We start from the raw sequence: 22,103 nt of genomic DNA on the forward strand, positions 1-22,103 counted from the left end.
CAGCATGTCTGCATGGTTTGGGGGAAGGTGCAGGGAAACTGAGCTCAGCTGGGTTGTAGAGTGGGCAGGTCCGGGGAGCTGGGCTGGACTGGGCTGCGGGGGGTGTGTGTGTGGAGCTCAGTTTGGCTGCAGGAGGAGGAAGGTGCTGGGAACCGGGGCTAGACTCAAGGGGAAGGAGGGGCAGGGAATCGGCGCTTGGCTCAGCAGTTTTGCGGGGCTTGGGAAAGGTGCAGGGAAACAGGGCTCAGCTGGGCTGTGAGGGGCTGCAGGGAACTGGTGCTGCACTCCCTTGGATTGTGGGGGATGGTTTTGGGGGAGGTACAGGGAACCAGCAGGGGTGGGCAGCTCAGTTGGGTTGCAGGGGATAGAGGTGCAAAGAAGCCTAATGGGGGGACGAGCCCAGGAGCCCAGAAATGTCCTCCCCTGGTCCAAAAATCCCTCATCTGGGACCAGGCAGGTCCAGAGGGTGTCAGAGCATGGAGGTCCAACTCCTACCCAAGTCCCCTCCCTGTCCCTGTCCCCAGCACCCTGCCTCACACCCCAGGACTCAGCACCACCCTGGCCTGGCCCCAGCACCCTGCCAGTCCCCCTAGTGACCATGTATCTGACCCCAGCACCCTGCCACCTGAGCCAGCATCCTTCCACCCAGCAGCACCCTCTCCCCAGCCCCAGCTCCCACTTTCACTCTGTCCCCTGCCCCCACCAGCACATTTGGGACCACATTAGTGAGGCTTGGGGGGTTTTGGAGGGTTGTTGGGTTTTTTTTGCATCTCACTTGTGTGGCCCAACTGACTTTTCTGTGAGTCAGTGACCCCTGACTCAAACAGGTTCCTCACCCCTCTATAAATAAAGACAATGCTAAAACCTTTTGAGTTTGACATAATATTTTATTTAAAAATGAAGCCTAGCCAACAAGCCCCCAGTTGGGTCCAAACCCCCATCTCACTGCAGCATCATAACACTCCTACACCACCTGACCCCAAACCTGAGCCTATCATACACTGGAATCCCCTGTCCTGAGCCTCTTACATCCCCAAACTCCTGCATCCCCACATCCTCAGTCTTCTGTCACCACACTCTTGCACCATCCACACATCACAAATCTGTGTCCTGAGCCCCTCATATGCACAACCTTCTTGCCCCGAGTCCCTCACATATCCAGCCCAAACTCCTGCACCCTCACATCCACAAGCCCATGGCTTGCTCAGCACCCCAACCTTCCACCTGAGGCCAACACTCCCGAGCCTGGAGCCCCCTTCCTGAGCCAACAGCCCCTTCGCCTGCATCCAGATTCCTTCCCAGAGCTTGTACGTCTCACCTCTTCCCACACCCAAATCCCTCATTCCCACCACACACCCCCTGTCTCAACCTAGTGAGGGTATGTCTACACTACAAAGTTAATACGAACTAATGGACGTTAGTTCGAATTAACTTTCATAGGCGCTACATTAGCGCTCCGCTAGTTCGAACTTAATTAGAACTAGCAGAGCGCTTAGTTCGAACTAGGTAAACCTCATTGCATGAGGACTAAGCCTAGTTCGAACTTACTAGTTCGAATTAAGGGCTGTGTAGCCCCTTAATTCGAACTAGTGGGAGGCTAGCCCTCCCCAGGTTTCCCTGGTGGCCACTCTGGCCAACACCAGGGAAACTCATATGCCCCCCTCCCGGCCCTGGAGCCCTTAAAGGGGCATGGGCTGGCTACGGTGCCCGTGCCAGGGCCAAGCCTGCCAGCACCCAGCCAGCAGACCCTGCACCTGGCACGCCATGAGCCAGCCACCCAATGCCCCCCAGCCCTTCGCCTCTTCCCGGGACCAGGCTGGCGGCTCTCGGGAGCCTGGCCAGGACCGCAAGAGGCGGGCACCTGCCTGGTCTAGTGCAGACATCGTGGACCTTGTCCACGAACTCCGCACTAGGCACAGGAAAGTGGCCGTCTAGGGCAGGAGAGCTGCCAGCCTGGCCACCCAGGAGCAGGTGTGCATGAAAATCAGGGTGGTCCACTGATACCCCCGACCCTGAGCCCTGAGCTTAGAATGGCTGTACTGTGTCAGACCAAAGGTCCATCTAGCCCAGTAGCCTGTCTGCCGACAGCAGCCAACCCTAGGTACCCTGGAGGGGATGGACCAAAGACAGTGACCAAGCCATTTGTCTCGTGCCATCCCTCTCCAGCCTTCCACAAACTTTGGGCAGGGACACCACTCCTACCCCGTGGCTAATACCACTCCATGGACCCAACCTCCATGACTTGATCTAACTTCTCTTTAAACTCTGTTCCAGTTCTAGCCTTCAGAGCCTCCTGCAGCAAGGAGTTCCGCAGGTTGACTCTTTGCTTTGTGAAGAAGAACTTTCTGTTACTAGTTTGAAGCTTGCTACCTATTCCTTTCCTTTGATGTCCTCTAGTCCTTCTATTATGGGAACTAATGGAGAACTTTTCTTTATGCACCATCTCCACCCCACTCATGATCTTATAGACCTCTATCATATCCCCCCTCCGTCTCCTCTTCTCTAAGCTGAAAAGTCCCAGTCTCTTTAGCCTCTCTTCATATGGGACCTGTTCCAAACCCCTGATCATTTTAGTTGCCCTCCCCTCTCCCAGCCTCTCTCTTCCCCTCTCCCACCTCCTTTTCCCAGTCTCCCCCAGTTTTGTTCAATAAAGACAGATTCTATTTTTGAACACACGTTTTCTTTATTTTGTACATCAGGAAGGGGGGCTAGGGAAGGGTAAGTGGAAGGAGGTGAGGGAGGAATGGGGCACGAGCCCCCGATGGGGAGGACTGGGCTGGCTCTGCGGGCTTCTCGGGGTGGAAGCTCTCCTGCAGCCCCCCGATTGTCCCCTCCTCGCGGATGGCAGCCTGTGGCAAGTGCAGCCAGGGTGATGGCCGAGTGCTGTGATGTGCCGCGTGTGGGCACTCACGGCACTCCAAGCCAGGACTGCTTTGCAAGCGGGGAACCCTGAGAACTGTTTGTCCGGGGTTGGGGTCGGGTCCCTTTAAGCACAGCCCTCGGCTAGCCTGAGACAGCAGCTCCACGCTCTAAGTCCTCATCTGATGCCCTGCCGGCACTGCTTCCGACCATCCTTAACTTCTGTTCAGGGTCCACTCTGTGTGGACATGCTAGTTCGAATGAGCAAAATGCTCATTCGAACTAGTTTTTAAGTCTAGCTGCGCTAATTCGAATTAGCTTAGTTTGAATTAACTAATTCGAACTAAGTTAGTTTGAATTAGCACTGTAGTGTAGACAGACCCAGAGTGAGTGAGGCCTCAAGGAAGGGGGGGTGGAAGGGTCTTGGAGAAGGAATGTGGTTTTCATGCATTGGTGGGGATTCCCCCTCCCCCCCTTTTTTTGTTGAAAAACCTAGGGGTTCCTTGAAATTCTGAAAAGCTGAAAAGGGTTCCTCGGCCAAATAAAATAGGGAAACACTGCCATAGAGGATAAAGGGTTTTGGGGCCCATAGCATTTAGCTAAGAAATGAATAAGGGCACACATCTTTGTTCCACTCCCAACTGCCTTTACAAGTAATTATTTTCCCAGGGGTCTCGGGAGACCAGAATCGGACAGGACAAGACTCCTATGTACTGATGGCCAACTCCCAGTCTGAGATGGATGAGTGGGTTAAATCTATCCGAAGAGTGGTGGGATCTCCGTCAGGAGGTAAAGGGCAGCTGCAATAGAATTGGGGTGAGGTGGGGTGGGGGCTTTTCACGAACATCTTGTGCTTCTATAGCAGTGGTCACCAACCAGTAACTCAGGATCCACCAGTAGATCTTAGAGCCTCCGACAGGGGATCATGACGGGTTTGGCCAGGAAGCCATCAAGTGCTGGCACTTCAGTTGCCCCTCCACCTGCTGTCATGCTGCGCCTGCCCTCTGCCTTGGAGCTGCCCTTTGGGAGCATCCTGCTTGCTGTGCAGGGTGTGGGAGGGAGAAGAAGGGGGGCTGATGTCAGGGTGTCCCTCCTCCCCCCACTTCTGTACACTATCTTCACAGAGAGAGGGGATGGAGGGAGCTTGTCACTCTCACACACTGTGTGTGTCTCTGTCACTCACAAACACACACACATAGGTGGGGGGGTCGTTCCTTCTTTTACAGCTGGCAAAGTGGGTTATTTTTGGGTTTTGACTGGACTGTGCATTTCATAACTTTCATTTCTCTTTTATCTTTAAATTTAATTGTTTGAGTCATGTCTGGAGTAATTCTCCCTGTGGTGAATTGTGCTGCTAGAGGCGGCTGGCATGTCCCTGCCAGGGCCAGCTCTAGGATTTTTGCCGCCCCAAGCAAACTATGTTTTGCGCCCCTCCCCCGCCCCCTCCCCCGCCCCACTTTTTTGTTGTCTTTTACATGTTTGCACTTTGCAATTTTGTTTTGTTTTGTTTTGTTTTCGTCCCGGCATTTTAGCCCTATAAATAGCAAATATAATTTTAATTATTTTTTTTCCCCATAAAGGCAAAGGCACTTCAAGTAAACTCCCCATCTCCTTTCACCCCCTGCACCCCCTGCTGGATCACAACAGCCTTTTCCCTGCCCCTCCATATGGACAAGCACCCCTCACTCCTGACCCACAGGGGGGTGCAGGTGCAGGGACAGCACAGAGCCAGAGGGGGATGGGGAGCAGGGCCATTGCTCACCAGTGAAGAGGGCTGGACTCAGCAGCCAGCTCCCAGCATCCAGAGCCAAGCTCTCGTGGCCCCTTTAAAATCAGCAGGGCCAGGCACTTACCTGGAAATGCCACCACTAGAAATGTGCTGCCCCAAGCACATGCTTGATTTGCTGGTGCCTAGAGCCAGCTCTGCTCCGTGCAGCCCCTGAGGGAGGCCAAGCAAGGGGTCTCCACATGCTGTTCTTGCCTGTGGGCCACTCCTGCAGCTCCCCTTGATCAACAATGGAGATTTGTAGCCAGGGGAGGGTGGTGCTTGTGAATGAGGGGCAGCACATGGAGCCATTGTTCTACATGCCAGCTGTATTTAGGGGTGGTGGGGGGCTAGGACAGGCCCTGCTGCTCCATCCCTGGGGTAGCTGTCTAGGTGCTTGGGACATGAACTCATGACCCAACCCTCTCTAGGCAAGTGCCCTATCCCCTAGTCCACTCTAGAATCCACCCTATTGCTTTACCTTCAGAGGGTCCCTTATCCTGCATCTGGTCGCTCCCACTGTGAGCTTGAAGGTAGGGAGGTGGAGTGGGATCCCCAGTGAACTTGGGGATGGGGCATCAGCCTCTGGAGCACAGGCTGGTGGACTTGATCCCACCCACCTCTGCCCACTCAGGCAGCAGCTGGGCAGCCAACCCCAGCTGCCCCAGGGATGGAGCTGGCTCCTGTATTAGGAAGGCAGGCAGGCAGGCTAAGAGAGGGCAGTGGGGTGGATTCTAGAATGGCTTAAGGGCTGGGGCATTCAGCTGGGGAGTACAGGATGGTGGGTTTGAGTCTTGTTCCCTCCTAGTAGCCTACCACCCACCCTGGGAGTGACCAGGCAAGGGACCCTCTGAAGTCATGGAAGGTGGGGTGGGTCCTTGAGTGGACTAGAACTGCATCTACACTGGCATTATTTTGCACAAATACTTTTAACAGAAAAGTTTTTCCGTTAAAAGTATTTGCGCAAGAGAGCGTCTCTATACTGGCATGTGCCTTTGCACAAAAGATTTGCTTTTGTGCAAAAGCATCCATGCCCAGTGTAGACGCTCTCTTGCGCGAGAAATCTCCGATGGCCATTTTAGCCATCAGGCTTTCTTGCACAAGAAATTAACTTGTCTGTCTACACTGGCCCTCTTGCGCAAGAACACTTTTAATGGAATACTTGCACAAGAGGGCTTATCCCTGAGCGGGAGCGTCAGAGTATTTGCACAAGAACCACTGATTTTGTACAGTACAACGTCAGTGTTCTTGTGCAAATACTCGCGGCCAGTGTAGACAGGTGGCAAGATTTTGCCAGTGTAGATGCAGCCTAGGGATATACAGCACTTGCCTAAGGAGGGCAGGACTGTGGGTTGGAGTCTCACCCCCTCAGGAGATCAAGCCCTGCCCACCCTGGGAGTGACCAGGCAGCCAACACAGGATAAGGGACCCACTGGAGGTGGTGGGATGGGCTCAGGAGTGGCCCGGGGCGAGGCACCTACCACACTCTAAACCCCTTGGAGCCTGCACCTCCACCCCAGCCTGGTGTAAGTGAATGAGATTGGAGGAGGAAGGGGGATGGAGTGAGGAGGGTCAGGCGTTGGAGAAGGAGCACGGCCCCAGAGAGGGGGGAAGGAAGCTGGGCAAGACTGTTTGGGTTGGGGGTAGATCTTACATTGCACTTAAATTGAAGAAGTGACCTTGTGGTTAAAAAGGCTGGAGACCCCTGTGCTATAGGAACTGTCACCCACGGAATTCAAAGCACTTCTTATATGCTAATTAAACCTTGCAGCACAGCTGCCCTGTCACTGTAACGGCGCATGGAAGAGTGGAGTGCTGTTTATTTATATATTATTCATTTGTATTGTGGAAATGCTGAGAAGCCCCAGCCAGGACCCCCAAGCAAAAAACTGACCCTACCCCAGAGCGCTTACATTTTAAGTAAATAGCATCCCAAAAACAAGTGGCGCATTAAGGACCTAACTCAGTATCCTTTGGAAAGACTCCCATGGACATCAGCAGGCATCCAGACCTACAGCCACTTCCAGCCAGAGCTGACAGTGGAAGAGCCAAGAATAGCCCCCAGGAAATCCCTTGCTCTAACTTCTAGACCATGCTGCATCCCTTTCTCCCATGGCCATCTGGCCCATTCACAGCAGAGTCATGTGGTTTGGCTTTGCAGCGTGAGCAACGTGTTTGTCTCCCCAGCCCCTGCTGGGTGCAGGAAGAGTTACAGCATCTGGTTCCCCACTGCCCAGCACAATGTCCAGTTTTTTATGCCTGTGCCAAGAGGGATGCCTAGCCAATTAGAAAGGCAGCATGATGTAAACGAGTCAGTGTTGTAGATACACCAAGAGTGATGGGAGCATCCATCTGTCTTAGGGATTTCCAGGAGTGCCCCCATCATTGTGGCGTGTGGCCACTCCAATGCTTTATAAAATATGCACTTTTAAAAAGGTTAATATTTTGCTCAGTATCTTATGACTTTATTGACACTCTCTGCAAAAGACATTGTAACAGCTGAGGGGTAGGCTCCACAACAGAGGGACTGTCGGTGGTGGGCTCAGATTTCTGGACTGACATACTCTGCAATCAAGAGAATTAGTAGTATTCTATAGAGGAGTGAACTGAACATGAGAGCGTGAGAGCAAGAGAGAGAGAGAGAGATTGGGGCAGCATGGACCAGTGGATAGAGCACAGAACTAGAAATCAGGAGAGCTGTGTGGTTCTGATGGACCTGCACAAGTCTCTTCTCCTGTTTCCCCATCCGTCCTATTGTCCATCTTGCCTATTTAAACCATAAGCAATTTGGGCAGGGGCAGTCTCTCCACAGCACTACAAAGCCCTGATTTCAGGCGGGGCCTTTCAGTGCTATTGTGATTCAAACAACAACAATACAAGGCAAAGATCTGAGGTTAGTGGATGGCATTAGAGCATTATTCTATCCAAGCAGTAGGGCTGCTGTAGTTAAGGTTAATGTTTAACAGCCAGTTTTTCTAAGTGCTCTGAAGCCCCCTCTGATTGTCTTGAAAGTTGCTGTACCGCCAGTGGTACAAAACGGGTCATTTGAGCAAGGTCCCCCCCAAAGCCAGCCCCCCTAAAAACTCCCATGATTGCAAAGAAAGACTCTAGCTTTGACGCTCATTTACACCAAGGAATTGTGCTGGCAGGGTAAAGTGGCCTTAAAGCCCATGTAAATGCAAGCCCCAGAGTGGTGTAAAGGGGCTTCATTGTAAATGAGGATTCAGGCCACTTTTCAGTGACGTTGATCCATGTTACACATTAACGTGGGGTTAATGGGTTCCCAAGCAGCAGGCTACGGTCTGGATACGATCTGTCTTGTACATCTCTATGCCCTATGGCTTGGTTGCATCCTCCTTGAAAAATGTCCCATGTGACTCATGCAGACACAACAGCTGTTTGTTAATTTGCTCCAGGATACAAAGTGGAGGAGGAGAGTAGAGTGAAACAAGCCTTTAGGAGGCCTCTGAGCCCAGGGCAGTAGCTCTGGCCTGGCTGGCATGCTAAGTGGAAGTCTCTGTGTCAATGGAATGACTGATACACAGAGCAGTGTTGGAAGAGGGTTGATATTTATGATCCTCCTGGGTGAAAATGGAATGGCAGATAATAATGAACTAAGAAAAAGGAGCCATTTACTTGTAGCGAGCACAGTGACATGTTTATGTGTGTTATTTAAAAGCAAAGGGGAGTCTTGTGTCAATGAAAAAATCACATAGGGCAGGTGCTGACAAGTCTTGTGGTACTAGATGGGAGAAGTTACGAGCACAATGCTGCTCTGCCAGAGACACGCAGGGATTATTTCAGCCTTCAGACCAGAAGGCAAAGACGTTATGGGGCAGAATCCAGTAGGAGGCCGTGGGGCCCTTTGCCGTTAATATTCGGGAGCCACTGGGGCCTGGAACGTCTCTGCTGTCATCATGCCTAAAGCCCTGAGGATGAAGAGCTGGGATGTGGGCGGCTGCCTTCCAGCCTTGGGGCTGCTTTTTTGCTGGGAGTTCAGGAGGAAAAAGCCGTTGCTCCGGAGGAAAGGTACTGATCCTTTAAAAAAGCAGCACTTGTGTAGCTTAGTGATGGCGGAGGACACATGGGGATCAGGCTAGGGAAAGGCTGCCTGCCCAAACCCCCTGGAGCTGCAATGGTGAGGCTGTTATTCCTTTGCCACCTTAGCTTTAAGATCTCTGTTTATTAGCAATGGCTCTGACTACAAGGGAGGCAGTGAGAGCTAAGGAACCCAGGAGGGGACCAGAAACCAAGATCTCTGAGCTACAGCTCTGGCATTTGACTTGATATTAGAGGTTTGCTCCACCTGGAAAAGCCGGGTTTGTAGAAGTGCTGAGCTGTTGGCTCCGCTGGGAGCTGCTCATGCTCAGTGCCTCTGAAACTGGCTCTTAACTCATAATCCCCCTGCCCTCCTCCCCTCCCCCCCCCCCGAGTGTGTGGAGGAATTAAGAGACAGGGCCCCACGTAACCCATGGAATCTGGCTCTGGATTCCCAGGCACTTCTACCCTGCATGTGTGTCAGGAGCCAGGCAGTGATGTGACATAGCCGTTGCAGATCTGCTATTCCCTGAAGATTTTCTAACCCTCTGCACTTCTGGAATCCTATTGGCATTTTTCATATTCTCCCTGGACTCCCCCGGCATTTTTATTATGTCCCTATGTTGGCTCTATTTCAGACTCATCATCTGTAAACAGACAATCCTCCTTAAAACAAGGCCATTACGTGAACATTTGCATGGCACTTTGAAAATTTAAAGTATTAACACCATTTGAGGGAAAGGGCTTAATACAGGTTAATTTAATTCCACTGAAGATGTTTTATTTTCTGTTATTTAATCAATAGCTTCTATGAATTATCCCCTTCAATTTTCTCCTGATCTGTCTCCCATCAAACATTCAGGAGGAATATTTGTAAGAAAGTGTTTGTCACTGGATATTGTAAAACAAAGCAAACTTCTGTCTGGGGTACCCCGATTTCCTATCTATGGCATGTTAACTTTACCAGCTGTTTGTTGTGCAGTGCTGAGAGAGCTTATAAACAGAAATGTGCAGAGTGGCCTCAAATCGGGAACTTTGGGGAAGTTTTGAGCTGAATTTTTCAGCTTATCTCAGGGTAGGGGTTTCCTTTAAGGAAGTTTCAGCAGAAGTTTACAACAAGCAGGCAGATAGAGAATAAGCTGAGCTACACAAAAACATCATTTACACCTTTGGTGTAAATTGCCTGAAGCATCTTGCAGTGGCCACTGATCCCAAGCTAGATGGACCATAGTTCCAGTTTGGTCGGGGAGTTTCTAAGTTTTTATGATTGTGCAGGCCAGATGTAAACGACTGGTGTAAATTGGCATTGCTTCATGAACATCAGGGGAGATTGAGCTGAGGATCTGGTTGTATATTTCATCTAGCAACCAAACCTGTGTTCAGTTTTGAAAGTAGCTCCATGCACTGTCAGTATTGCAGGGGACTAGGATAAATCCCACAGGCTGCCTCTGGGCCCACCTCTAGCCTATATTCACAAAACCCTTCTGTTCTCCAGTGGTCTTTGGCCAGCGCCTGGCCGAGACGGTGGCATATGAACAGAAATTCGGAAAGCACCCGGTCCCCATCTTGATGGAGAAGTGCGCAGAGTTCATACGTGAGCACGGCATGAATGAGGAGGGCATCTTCCGACTTCCTGGCCAAGACAACCTGGTGAAGCACCTACGGGATGCGTTTGATGCTGGGGAAAGGCCATCTTTTGACCGGTAACATTTGCATTTCCTGATTCCACCCAACTAAGACCTTCAGGGTCAGGTCTATCTATTCCCTGTTAGCAACTGAGAGCTCGTGGAAGTCCCTGGCCCAGTTGATTTCAGTGGAGGAGCAGACAAGTCCCTGCCCATTGTGCAAGGAAGGTCATTCCTCCAATTAGAACAGAGGATTCCAAGAAGATAGGGGTGAAGAGAAAGTCAAAGCCTGGACTGTGACCGCAGGGATGGAGGGATAACTGGTAACACTGGCAGACAACATCACTCACAGTTTAGGAAGAGGATTTGGAAGATTATAGGGGAAAGGTGCTGGACAGATTGAAATTGAAGTTTCCTCTTTACTTACCGAACATGCTCAGCAAACAGACGCAGTGCAGCTCTTCCCCACAAACTCTGCCTTGAGAATATGTCCCAGGGTATGTCTACACTACCCCGGTAGTTCGAACTAGCGGGGTAATGTAGGCATACCGCACTTGCAAATGAAGCCCGGGATTTGAATTTCCCGGGCTTCATTTGCATAAGCGGGGAGCCGCCATTTTTAAAACCCCGCTGGTTCGAACCCCGTGCAGCGCGGCTACACGGGGCTCGAACTAGGTAGTTTGAACTAGGCTTCCTAGTTCGAACTACCGTTACTCCTCGTGAAATGAGGAGTAACGGTAGTTTGAACTAGGAAGCCTAGTTCGAACTACCTAGTTCGTGCCCCGTGTAGCCGCGCTGCACGGGGTTCGAACCAGCGGGGTTTTAAAAATGGCGGCTCCCCGCTTATGCAAATGAAGCCTGGGAAATTCAAATCCCGGGCTTCATTTGCAAGTGCGGTATGCCTACATTACTCTCCTAGTTCGAACTAGGAGGGTAGTGTAGACATACCCTACGTCCTGCCTGGCGAACCTACTGTGAGGCCAGAGTTTAGTCCTCATTCCCCATTCAGCTCTTGGTCCATCTACTGAAATAGCCAGTTACTAGCACAGATTGGAGTACCAGGGGCAATGGGAGCTTGATCAGCAGTTGATTTAGTGGGTCTTTCCTAGACCTGTTAAATCTATACCCGGGAGATCGATTCCCGCAGTGAAGATCTTCTGGTAAGTGTAGATAAGGCCTTAAAGTGAGCATCCAGAAATGGAGGGACCTCAAATTAGAGACCACGGAAAGTTTTGTTTTGATTAATTTCCCCAAGGTGTATAGGGTAGGGTTGGGAAGTGAACCACTATTTTTAGAGCCCTAGTCCACCACATTAACCACAATATCACCCTTCCTTTTTATTATTTTCCTTTATATAGAAAGGAAAGTTCACTGCAAGGCAGTTAAGTAAACCACAGTCCATAATAATCCCTGTGCTGAGCTGATATCTGAAAGCCCCCATGTCTGTTGTGTTTTAAAACTGGCCTCCCTGGCTGTTGCTTTCTGGAGTTGAACAGTTCTTGCTTTCTGAGTTTCTGCATTACAACATCCGGTGCGGATCCTGTTGCAACCTGTGCTGGGTGTGCAGGAAAGGAAAGCCTCTGGCAGAACAATGCTTTGGATGGGCTATTGTTTTTTCAGTGCCCAGTGATGTCACTTTTGCATTACAGGATTTGGAATAAATGGCGTAATGACTCCCTAAGGTCGGAGTCTCAAACGCCCGGTCTGCGGGCCAGCTCCAGCTGGAATGATTGTGCAATCCGGCCCAGGACACTCAGTGGGCAGGGAGGAGGAGGGTGTCTGTTACTGGCCCACAAGCCCCATCCCTTCCTCACTCTCTCTCCCCCATGGTATCCCATCCCCAAGGAAGTGGCTTCAGAAAGAAGCCTGCAGTCTAGACATAGCCTTGGACTGGGGAAGATCCCTTATTGGCTCTTTTTATGTAAAAACAACAGTAAGAATTTGATAACTTCAGTCTTCCTTTGAAGATCTTTTCCCCCCACTGTCTCCTCTGCCATATATGGCATGGTGCTTGTGATAGAAATTCTGATGCAGAGCAGGCAGGTGAAACAATATTTTGTTTCGGTCGGGTCTACAAAAATGGTGGCTTTTAAAGAATTTTAAAGAATTTTTCAGTGATCGAGTGGCAGGCTTTAAAAAAAATCCCAACAACTTAAAAAATAAATGTCCTAGTGGATTTTTGCCAGTAGATTTTAACAGTTTAACAACTTCAAGGTAAGTCAAAACAGAGGCTAATCTTGACAGTGTCCTTTATGACATAATATAAACTATATGGTAGGCAAAGCTGCAAACATCTGTCCTAGCAGACCATGTTCAGTAATTGCTGTTAACCTTCAAAACCTAGGCAAGCTCTGAGTGGAAAAGGCCTGCCAACTATGTGAGTGCTAGAAAATATTTGCCTGTTAAGTCAATGCAGGAAAACATTACTTGCTTATGAATGATGGGACACCACTAACCCTGTGGTAGAGCAGGAAGCTCTGATAAACGTTCACTTCCCTTCCTCTGTCTCCTTTAGTCTCGTCTCAGAGCAGTGGGTGCTCCCTGGGCTCTCTTCCTGGTGTCCCCCGCTGGTGGCCTGCTCATCCAGTTTTGATTTGTGTCCTCAGTCCCTTCGTAGCCCCACCACTTTCCTGAGGGGGAGGCCAGGGTTGCTCAAAGCAGGTTTCCCAAATGCTAAATTCACACAACAAAGATGAGCAAAACTGACCCATGGTTCCCTCACCCACAGCATCTGAATCGCTCTTTGATTCCAATCTCACCTTTTGTTCTACAGTGACACCGATGTACATACGGTGGCTTCTTTGTTCAAACTCTACCTGAGGGAACTCCCCGAGCCGGTTGTGCCCTGGTTGCAGTATGAGGATTTTCTCCTGTGTGGAATGCTCCTGAATGCTGATGAAATGAAGGTACCAATGACTAAAGAGGGGCTGGAACAATTTGTATAGTGGGCATACTGAAAGCCATTGAACCAAACTGTAAACCCGGAGGCTACGTCTAAGACTGGCACGATTTTCCGGAAATGCTTTTAACGGAAAAGTTTTCCATTAAAAGCATTTTCGGAAAAGAGCGTCTAGATTGGCACGGACGCTTTTCTGCAAAAGCACTTTTTGCGGAAAAGCATCCGTGGCCAATCTAGACGCGCTTTTGCACAAAAAAGCCTCGATCGCCATTTTCGTGATCGGGGCTTTTTTGCGCAAAACAAATCTGAGCTGTCTACACTGGCCCTTTTGCGCAAAAGTTTTGCGCAAACAGGATTTTTGCCCAAACGGGAGCAGCATAGTATTTCCACAAAAAGCACTGATTTCAGACAGTAGGAAGTCAGTGCTTTTGTGGAAATTCAAGCGGCCAGTGTAGACAGCTGGCAAGTTTTTCCGGAAAAGCGGCTGATTTTCCAGAAAAACTGGCCTGTGTAGACACAGCCAGTATGTAATGGAAACCACTTCAAGCAGGAGGGAAGGGGGCTATGCCCCCCCCTTAAACACTTCTCGGAAATCGAAGAATTGAAGTGCTACATGAATCTACAATTCAGTGCGTAAATACAAATGTTGATGGATGTGATAGATAGATAGATAGATAGATAGATAGATAGATAGATAGATAGATAGATTTGTATGGCAGTAGGTAGAAAAGAAGAGACACAATTTGGGGCAGGGTCTATCTCCTACTCTGTGTTTGTGCAGTGCATTGCACAATAGTGCCATATTTTTGGTTGGCCCTCAGATCACAACTGTAGTGAATATAATAACACTGTAACAGGCTGCGATCACAGAAGACCCTTTGGGGCTGCTTCCCGAAGGGCTGACAAAGCCCCTGACACTCACCTCCTTGCTCTCTGGGGCTTCTCACCACCCTGTCCTGCTGGGTCAGCTCACCTGGTCTCCCCCAGCCAAGGCACAGAGCTGAGATCCACCCTCCTCCTCCCCCCAAAAAAGAGCAATGCAGACACTGAATTACTTTAGTTCTGAGGCGAATGCAGTTTCAGGCACAGCACTCAGAGGCAGAGCTCAACAAACTGCGGTGAAAACCACTCACCAGCCCCACACTGCGCATGCGCCAACCGCCGGTGAATGGGGTGACCGGCTGAAATTTACTCACCACGGGTGAGTAGATAAGCGGATTTGTCAAGCCCTGCCCATGGGTACCACTCCCCAAATGGGATCAGATCCCCAAAGGAATTCTTTAGCCCCCTTTAACAATGAAAGGAGGATGTACACACTGACTGCTCCCCCAGGTGACATTTACACTAGGGTTGATAGTAAATAAAAGTGATTGTATTAAGTACAATCAGTAAGATTTAAGTGGTTATAAGTGAAAACAGGCAAAGCATAGTAGATTACAAATGTAAAATAACAAAAAATGTTTAGATAATTCTAACATACACTCAAGCTTATTACAAACGGGGGGAGGGATAGTTCAGTGGTTTGAGCATTAGGCTGCTAAACCCAGGATTGTAAATTCAATCCTTGCAGAGACTGTTTGGGGCAAAAATTGTCAGGGATAGTACTTGGTCCTGCTGCAAAGGCAGCAGACTAGACTCAATGACTTCAAGGTCCCTTCCAGTTCTCAGAGATAGGCAATCTCCATGGCTACGTCTACACTGGCCCCTTTTCCGGAAGGGGCATGTAAATTTCACCAGTCGTCGTAGGGAAATCCGCGGGGGATATTTAAATATCCCCCGCGGCATTTAAATAAAAATGTCCGCCGCTTTTTTCCGGAGGATCGGGGCCTTTTCAAAGTAGGAATAAGAGCCTCCAGAAAAGGGCGCTTTTTCCAGAGGATCGGGGCCAGTCTAGACGCTCTTTTCCGGCTTTTTTAAAAGCCGGAAAAAAGCGGCGGACATTTTTATTTAAATGCCGCGGGGGATATTTAAATCCCCCGCGGATTTCCCTACGACGACTGGTGAAATTTACATGCCCCTTCCGGAAAAGGGGCCAGTGTAGACGTAGCCCATTATTATTATTATTACATTCACCCTAAAATTATTCTTGTTCCAGCTAAGCCTCCAAACTAGGGAAATCTCCTTTTCCCCGGGGTCTTTAGTTACCTCTGGTGTGCCACACCAGCCAAAGACAAAGGGACAGCCAGCTTCCCATTGTTTTATAGATTCCACTTTGGTAGGAAATTCTGTTTCTACATTCCACCCTTCCAGTTGGGGAGGTCACATGACTTCCAAGAACCAATTGCTGCTATGACTTAAAGGACAAAAGGGGCTGTTTATAGCTAATCACCCCGACATTGAGGGACACACCCTGGATGGCTTGCATTTGAATACTGAAAACCATAAACCATATATCTAACTTTACATAGAGGAGTGATACAGACACCAAAATAAGATGTATAGATCATGTATAGATTATGACATGAAGATTGATAGATTACATGAGATATTTTGTCCCAAAGCATCTTTGAGCAATGCCTATTTGTATCCACAAGACAATTTAATCAAGCATGGGGGAGGAGGGGTCCGTTACAAACTCCTCTAGTGCCATTCGGCGAGGTTTGGCTTTCACTGACTGCCTTGGAGTTACATGAGGGATGAATTTGCTGCTTTACAATTTCAAAAGTAGCTGCCAAGATACACTGGAATCCTGGCTAGTATTGGTGCCGCAGGCAAAGATGCTATTTGCATTCTCCCCTTCACGTCTTGACTCCCCTCAGACCTCACACTAGTGTAGCCACTTCCAGTAGGAGAGTGCTTGCATGTGGGCTCAGTCGCACATTAGAGGGATTAGTGCATGACTTATGTGTCTTCCTGTCTGAACTGCTGTTCAAAGAAGTAAACTTAGCTCCCCAGTCTGGCCGTGTAGGCTTACCTACCCTACGGTGTAGCAGTCAGGGTGTGTGAATGTGGCCCAGTCTCTCATATTTCCTTTTTTAGTTGAGTGTCCCTGCAGTAAATGAAAAGTGCAAAAAATTATCAGAGGAAGGAAGTGCAACATCCTGCATGCCGATGGGGTGAGCAAGAAAGGAGATGGGGCGAATGACGAGGCTGAGAGAAGCACAGACCAGACTGGATCAATGGTTTGGGGAAACACGAGCAGTGGCTGGGATCAGAACTTTCCTAGCAGATGGCCCTGCAGCAAGGAGCTCATGCCAGGAACAGAGCAGAATGACTGTGGGGACATGTTTTCACTCTCGCTTTCTCACAGAAGCCACAAATCCAACCAACCAGCCATTGTGTGGCACTAGCTGGGGAGGACGAGGGTTGATCTATATAAAAAGAAGCTGAGAGTCTCTGGGTTTTAACATTTCAGTCACTCAGACAGGGACATAGGAATTGGATGAGCATAATTAGTATTGTCTGTCACACTATGACAGCGTGTGTGGTGAAAATCTGTCTTTAGAGCTAGTCAGAAAAAAGCAGATTGACATTTCCTGAGTTTCAATTTGTTGATGGAAGTTTTTAGTTTGTTGGGGAAGAGGAGAGCCCATCCTTTTGCTCTGTGTTTGTACAGTGCCGAGCACAAGAGGGCCAGGGTTCCTGGCTGGGAATCCGAGTCCCTGTGTTTGGAACAGTTCTACACAGGAGTAGCGTACTTCTGTTGCTCAGTAGAGTGCTCCCAAAGAGCAGCAGTGGTTCACTTCATTGGCAGCTGCTTTTCCATGATGGATGGCTCCTGCAGGTAGTTTCACGTTGGGATTCAACATGCCATGTGATAAAAAATTTGACACCGTAAATATAAGAACATGAGATCAGATTCTGAAAAGAGCTCAGCCCGCACCAGAGTGGAGTACTTCTGGATATCTAGCCACTAATCTTGCTGCTTGAATGGGAGGTGAAAATAGGTCCCGAATGATGATTCAGCAGCCAAGAAAATCTTGGCCATGTTATGTACTGGGACTGCTAAAGAAACTCAGCATGTGGATTCCATTCCAAAGGTGAGCAAGCACTGAGAGGAGATACCGCACCAGGAGAGGACTGGAGAAATGGGGCAAATTCACAGATGCTTTGGAGTTGAGATATGGTTTTGATGAGCCTTTACAAAGCAATTTTAAAATTCTGTTTAGGGTCAGCAGGAGCTAGTGAAGCAGCTGTCCCTGCTTCCCCGAGTCAATTACAACCTTCTCAGTTACATCTGCAGGTATGTGCCCTTTCATCATGGCGTGGGAAAACTTAGGCCCAGATCTGGGGATCTTGAGGAGGTAGAACCTTAGTCTCTAAGGGCATGTCTACACCGATGAGTTATTTTGAAATAACAAGGCGAGCGTCCACACGACCAAGCCCGTTATTTCAAAATAATAACTCCTGCTTGTGAAGAGGAATAAACTTATTTCAAAATAGTTATTTCAGGAGTCATTATTTCGAAATAAGTTAGTAGTGTAGACATAGCCTACGGGTGAAACTGACACTTGCAGAAGGCAAACATGAGGCTGCCTTACGCTTAGGGTGGCCGTTTGTCCTCTTTTTTTTTTGCTACTCAGTCCTCTTGCCTCTGTTGAGATGAAACAGGACACCTTTCCAGCCTCCATTTCTCTCTTGAGAGCGGAGGTGAAAGGAGCTGATGTGCCCGGTGTGGTGCTCTGGCAAGAAGCAGCTGGCTGGCTGGACGCTTGGCTGCAGCTGCTCCCAGCCAGGCTGGGCTCCTGGAGCTTTCCTGTAGTCTGCCTTGCTAAGCAACAAGAGGCCAGGCAGGTGAAAGGGACGAGGTGGGGCGGGGGGTGGGGGTGCGCTGCTCCCTGGTCTGAGGCTGCCCCCAGCCCCTTCCCTGGCACCCTTTTGGGACAGCAAGGGGCTGCAGCTGCACATGCCAGGTCTTCTTCCTCTTCCCCAACCATCAGGGAGCTCAGCTTGAGCCTTCCTCTTGCTCCTGGCTGCAGAGGAAGATGCAGCTGGCTGTGAACTTTCCCCTCACTCCCTGAGAGTCAGAGAAAGAAGAAGAGCAGCAGCGACATTATATGTGCGGCTGAGCCCCCCACTATCCCAAAATGGTGCCTTTTTCTCCCCTACTCACTCCTATAGCCCTGATTCCTAAACCCCCCACATCCCTCTGCCCTGGGCTCCATATGCACTTAATGCAACTGTCCTCTATTCTTGAGGTACCTTGATGGCCACCCTACTTACACTCCAATCAGGTCCCCTTTAAAACCTTCAGGGACTGAATTCTTTTGAGTCCCCTACACAGGTTTCATTTTGCCAGATCTGAGCAAAATGGTATCCCAGTAAATTCCAAATCATGCAAAGCTCGCCCGCTTTGGGCTTTTTCTTTCCAAATGTGCAACTCAGCTCAGGTGCCCCAAGGTGGGCTCTCCCCAACCTCCTGGTCTGAAATGTGAACCTGAATCTCATTGTCTTTACAAAGACCTGAACCAGACTCTCAGATCTGAACTCTTCCAGACATGGGGTGGTTTGTCACATGTGTCTAGATTTTGTGGCTAGACACCCACAAACCTTTTTTGTGCTTTCTGTAAATGTGAGCTCATTTATAAATTGTCATAAAAAAACATGGTTTCAATTGGTTTTAATGAGATATCTATTACATATTCAGGGGTTCTAACACATTTTGCTTGGCCCAGAACTGAGAGGGAAACTGTGGGTTAAATTTAGCCCCAGTGAACAGAGATGTAATTTTATGCTGGGTGCAGTAATTTGTGGATGAAATTCTCTGGCCACTGTTCAGGGAGGTCAGAATAGATGAGCCACGAATTGATGATCAGAATTCCCCTTCCTGATCTTAAAACCCATGAATTTAATGACCTCAGTGAGATTAACTATGCCTTGCATGTGCAATTCTATGTGTAGTGCATTGAACCCAGCAGAGTTAGAATCAAGGACTGTATGTAGCCAAACCCTTGCATGGTGAAACTGTTTAGTTTCGCCCCACCCCACCCCTGTTTGGTGTCTCATTTTTCTTTGGCAATATCATTAAGGATTGAACCAATCTTTGTTTCTTTTTGCTTTGGGGGGGGATGCAATTATTTTACCACTTGACAAATTTGGCTTCTGTAGAGATGCCAAAAAGACAAAGGCTCAGCCTGCTTTGTAATAATAAGGGGTCTGTATCTATGATTTTGTCCCTGGGGCCTGAAGCAAGTGCTGGATGGATTGTTTGGGGTTTATAAAATCTTTTAAAAGATTTATCTTCCGACTGTTTGTTTTCCAACATGGAACGTTGGCTCTTGGATTCTGGCAGGTTCCTACATGAAATACAGCTGAATTCCAGCATTAACAAGATGAGTGTGGATAACCTGGCAACAGTGATTGGAGTGAATCTCATCAGGCCAAAGATAGAAGACCCTGCAGCTATAATGAGAGGTACAGTGGAAGCCTGTAACGCCATTGACTTAGGCAACCCAAGCACTATTTGAATGATTACTGTATCCAAAGGATTAAAACAATGAGCTTCCTAAGTCTGGCACAGTATAGAAGCCACAACACCATTTTACCTGGATAGAAAACATTCTGCCTGAAGCATGGCAGGTCAATCAGGCAACGCATGTGTCTGAAATAATAATGCCTCACCCTTGTATTGTGCATCCCATCTATACAAGGGTGGATACGCAACATGCTGGGCCTCAGAAAGGTGTGAAATTCTTTCATACCTTTGCAGCCCCATGTGGAACTCCAGAAAATAGCCATTCAAGGTAATTGGTAGATTTTTGACCTCTCCACCGAACTTTGTGGTCAAAGGGCAAATGCTTCAAAACTAATTAAGGAAATGTGTCAGGTGTGTAAGATTTGCTCACTTCACAGAGCTACCAAATGGTGAATGTGACCACTGATGGTGAGGCCTGTGAGTTGCTTAAGTCCCACTATTTCTACAGAGAAAACTTTCACACAAACCCCAAATTCTGCTCTGCTTTGAAGAATGTGCAGTGAATGCCAGGAAGGAAAGTATTTAGGGTTGTGTGCCTGATTTAAAAGAATGGTTTGCATTTCTTCCCACATGTCTTATTCCCTTGCGCCTGGTATTTGATTAACCGTGGTGCATTTTTCATGTTACTGAGCCATAGAAGCAGACTGTTTCTTCGGCTGGTTCAGCTGACTGCATTCCTAGCTTGATGGCTCAGGGAGTTCTCCCTTGGTGCTGAAAGATGCAGCTCTTTTCTATTGCAGGCACTCCCCAGATCCAGAGAGTGATGACAGTGATGATAAGTGACCATGCCAAGCTCTTCCCTATCTCAAAAGATGAGAGCTCTTCGCCACCCTCCCAAAGGAGCAATTCCAAGAAAATCCAAGTGCCCCGCAGTTCTGTGGGCTGGGATGCTGCAGAAGAACCGCCAGCGTCTAAGGCAAACATTTTAACCCAAGGCCAAACGGTAAGAATCAAGCTTGTGAGATAATAATTCCAAGCTCTTATTGAGCATGTATCAACCATGGGATCTCAAATTGCTTTATGAAGGAGGTCAGCATTACTATTCCTATTGCTTAGGTGGGGAAATTATGGGACCGGTAGGTGAAGTGACTTGCCAAAGCTCCTAAAGTAGAACAGTGGCCACGGAAAGACCCAGGTTTCTGAGTCACAGTCCAGCGCTCTAGCCACTAAGAACGCTGCCTCCATGGATTGGAAAGATTTACTAAGTAGTGCTGGTTAAAAAAAAGAGGGAAAGAAAAAAATCAAGAAAATTACCACATTACCCCCATTTTTTAATTCAAAATACAGGACTATGTAGCACTTTAAAGACTAACAAGATGGTTTATTAGATGATGAGCTTTCATGGGCCAGACCCACTTCCTCAGATCTTCCTCACTGCTACATAGTCCTGTATTTTGTTTCAGCTACACCAGACTAACACGGCTACATCTCTATCACCATTTTTTAATTCAGATTCTGATGACACATACTTGATACATTTCAAAACATTTGAAATATTTTATCCATCTAGAGCTGTGTGTTTTAAAACAAGGTAACAGGGGGGAGAATTAATCTGGATTTTTTTCCTCTGGTTTTCTTTGCCATCAAAATGTGAAAGGCTGACAACTCAAAAATGTTCATGAAACTCATGTATCCCAGCAGGGTTGTTTCATGCAACATCTGTATTGTTAATAATACAAGGGACGACATTTTTCATAGATGAATTTCTGATCACTCTTTGTATTAAGGTACAAATGATAACTAGTCAATACATGGTAAGTAAATGATTAGTGGGCATTTCAATAAATGGGTCATCTACAGGTCAAGAGATTACTAATAACCATCTATAATCCTGTCATACAGATGTGCTTAGAGAAAATACTGTTTGTCCCTGTAAAATGATTATAACAACATCTGGTGGGAAAACAGGTTTCTTTTCAATGAAAATTTACATTTTTATTTGGAAATCTTAAAACCAAAAAGTTTCCAGTGAAAAATAAAGAGTTAAATTTTCAGACAATTTTATTTTTGAGTTTTGGTTGAAACCTCAAAACTTTTTTTTTACCAAGCAGTCAAAATTTCCCCCACAAAGAAGATACTTTCCACAGAAATATTAAATTAGTTGAAAATTCAGTTTTCCAGAGAAAAAGTTTTGACAGAATTTTCCTTTACTAGGTCTACTCACACTGTTGCAAAAAGAGCAAACATGACTCTGAGATGCATTAACAGGTGTGTTACGAGCAAGACACGAGAAGTCATTCTTCCGCTCTGCTCTGTGCTGATTAGGCCCCAGTTGGAGTATTGTGTCCAATTCTGGGCACCACATTTCAAGAAAGATGTGGAGAAATTGGAGAAGGTCCAGAGACGAGCAACAAGAATGATTAAAGGTCTAGAGAATATGAGACTGAAAGAATGGGGCTTGTGTAGTTTGGAAAGGAGAAGACTGAGAGGGGACATGATAGCGGTTTTCCAGTATCTGAAAGGGTGTCACAAGGAGGAGGGAGAAAAATTGTTCTCCTTGGC

General features: G+C 48.1%; 1 protein-coding gene across 2 annotated transcripts in view; it reads left to right on the forward strand.

Annotated features, from left to right (window-relative positions):
* ARHGAP25 (Rho GTPase activating protein 25) overlaps positions 1-22,103 on the forward strand; it is a 54,787-nt gene that overhangs the window by 26,610 nt on the left and 6,074 nt on the right. The window contains exons 4-9 of one of the 2 annotated variants that reach the window (XM_006110791.4): positions 3,529-3,648; positions 10,158-10,365; positions 13,061-13,193; positions 17,296-17,369; positions 19,419-19,540; positions 20,342-20,544. In XM_006110791.4, coding sequence (XP_006110853.2) covers positions 3,529-3,648; positions 10,158-10,365; positions 13,061-13,193; positions 17,296-17,369; positions 19,419-19,540; positions 20,342-20,544 — 860 coding nt within the window. The remainder of the gene's footprint in view (positions 1-3,528; positions 3,649-10,157; positions 10,366-13,060; positions 13,194-17,295; positions 17,370-19,418; positions 19,541-20,341; positions 20,545-22,103) is intronic. The other variant, XM_006110792.4, reaches the window with a different exon arrangement.

The sequence above is a fragment of the Pelodiscus sinensis genome, chromosome 28 (assembly GCF_049634645.1).
Source record: "Pelodiscus sinensis isolate JC-2024 chromosome 28, ASM4963464v1, whole genome shotgun sequence".
In the NCBI taxonomy this organism is placed as follows: domain Eukaryota; kingdom Metazoa; phylum Chordata; order Testudines; family Trionychidae; genus Pelodiscus; species Pelodiscus sinensis.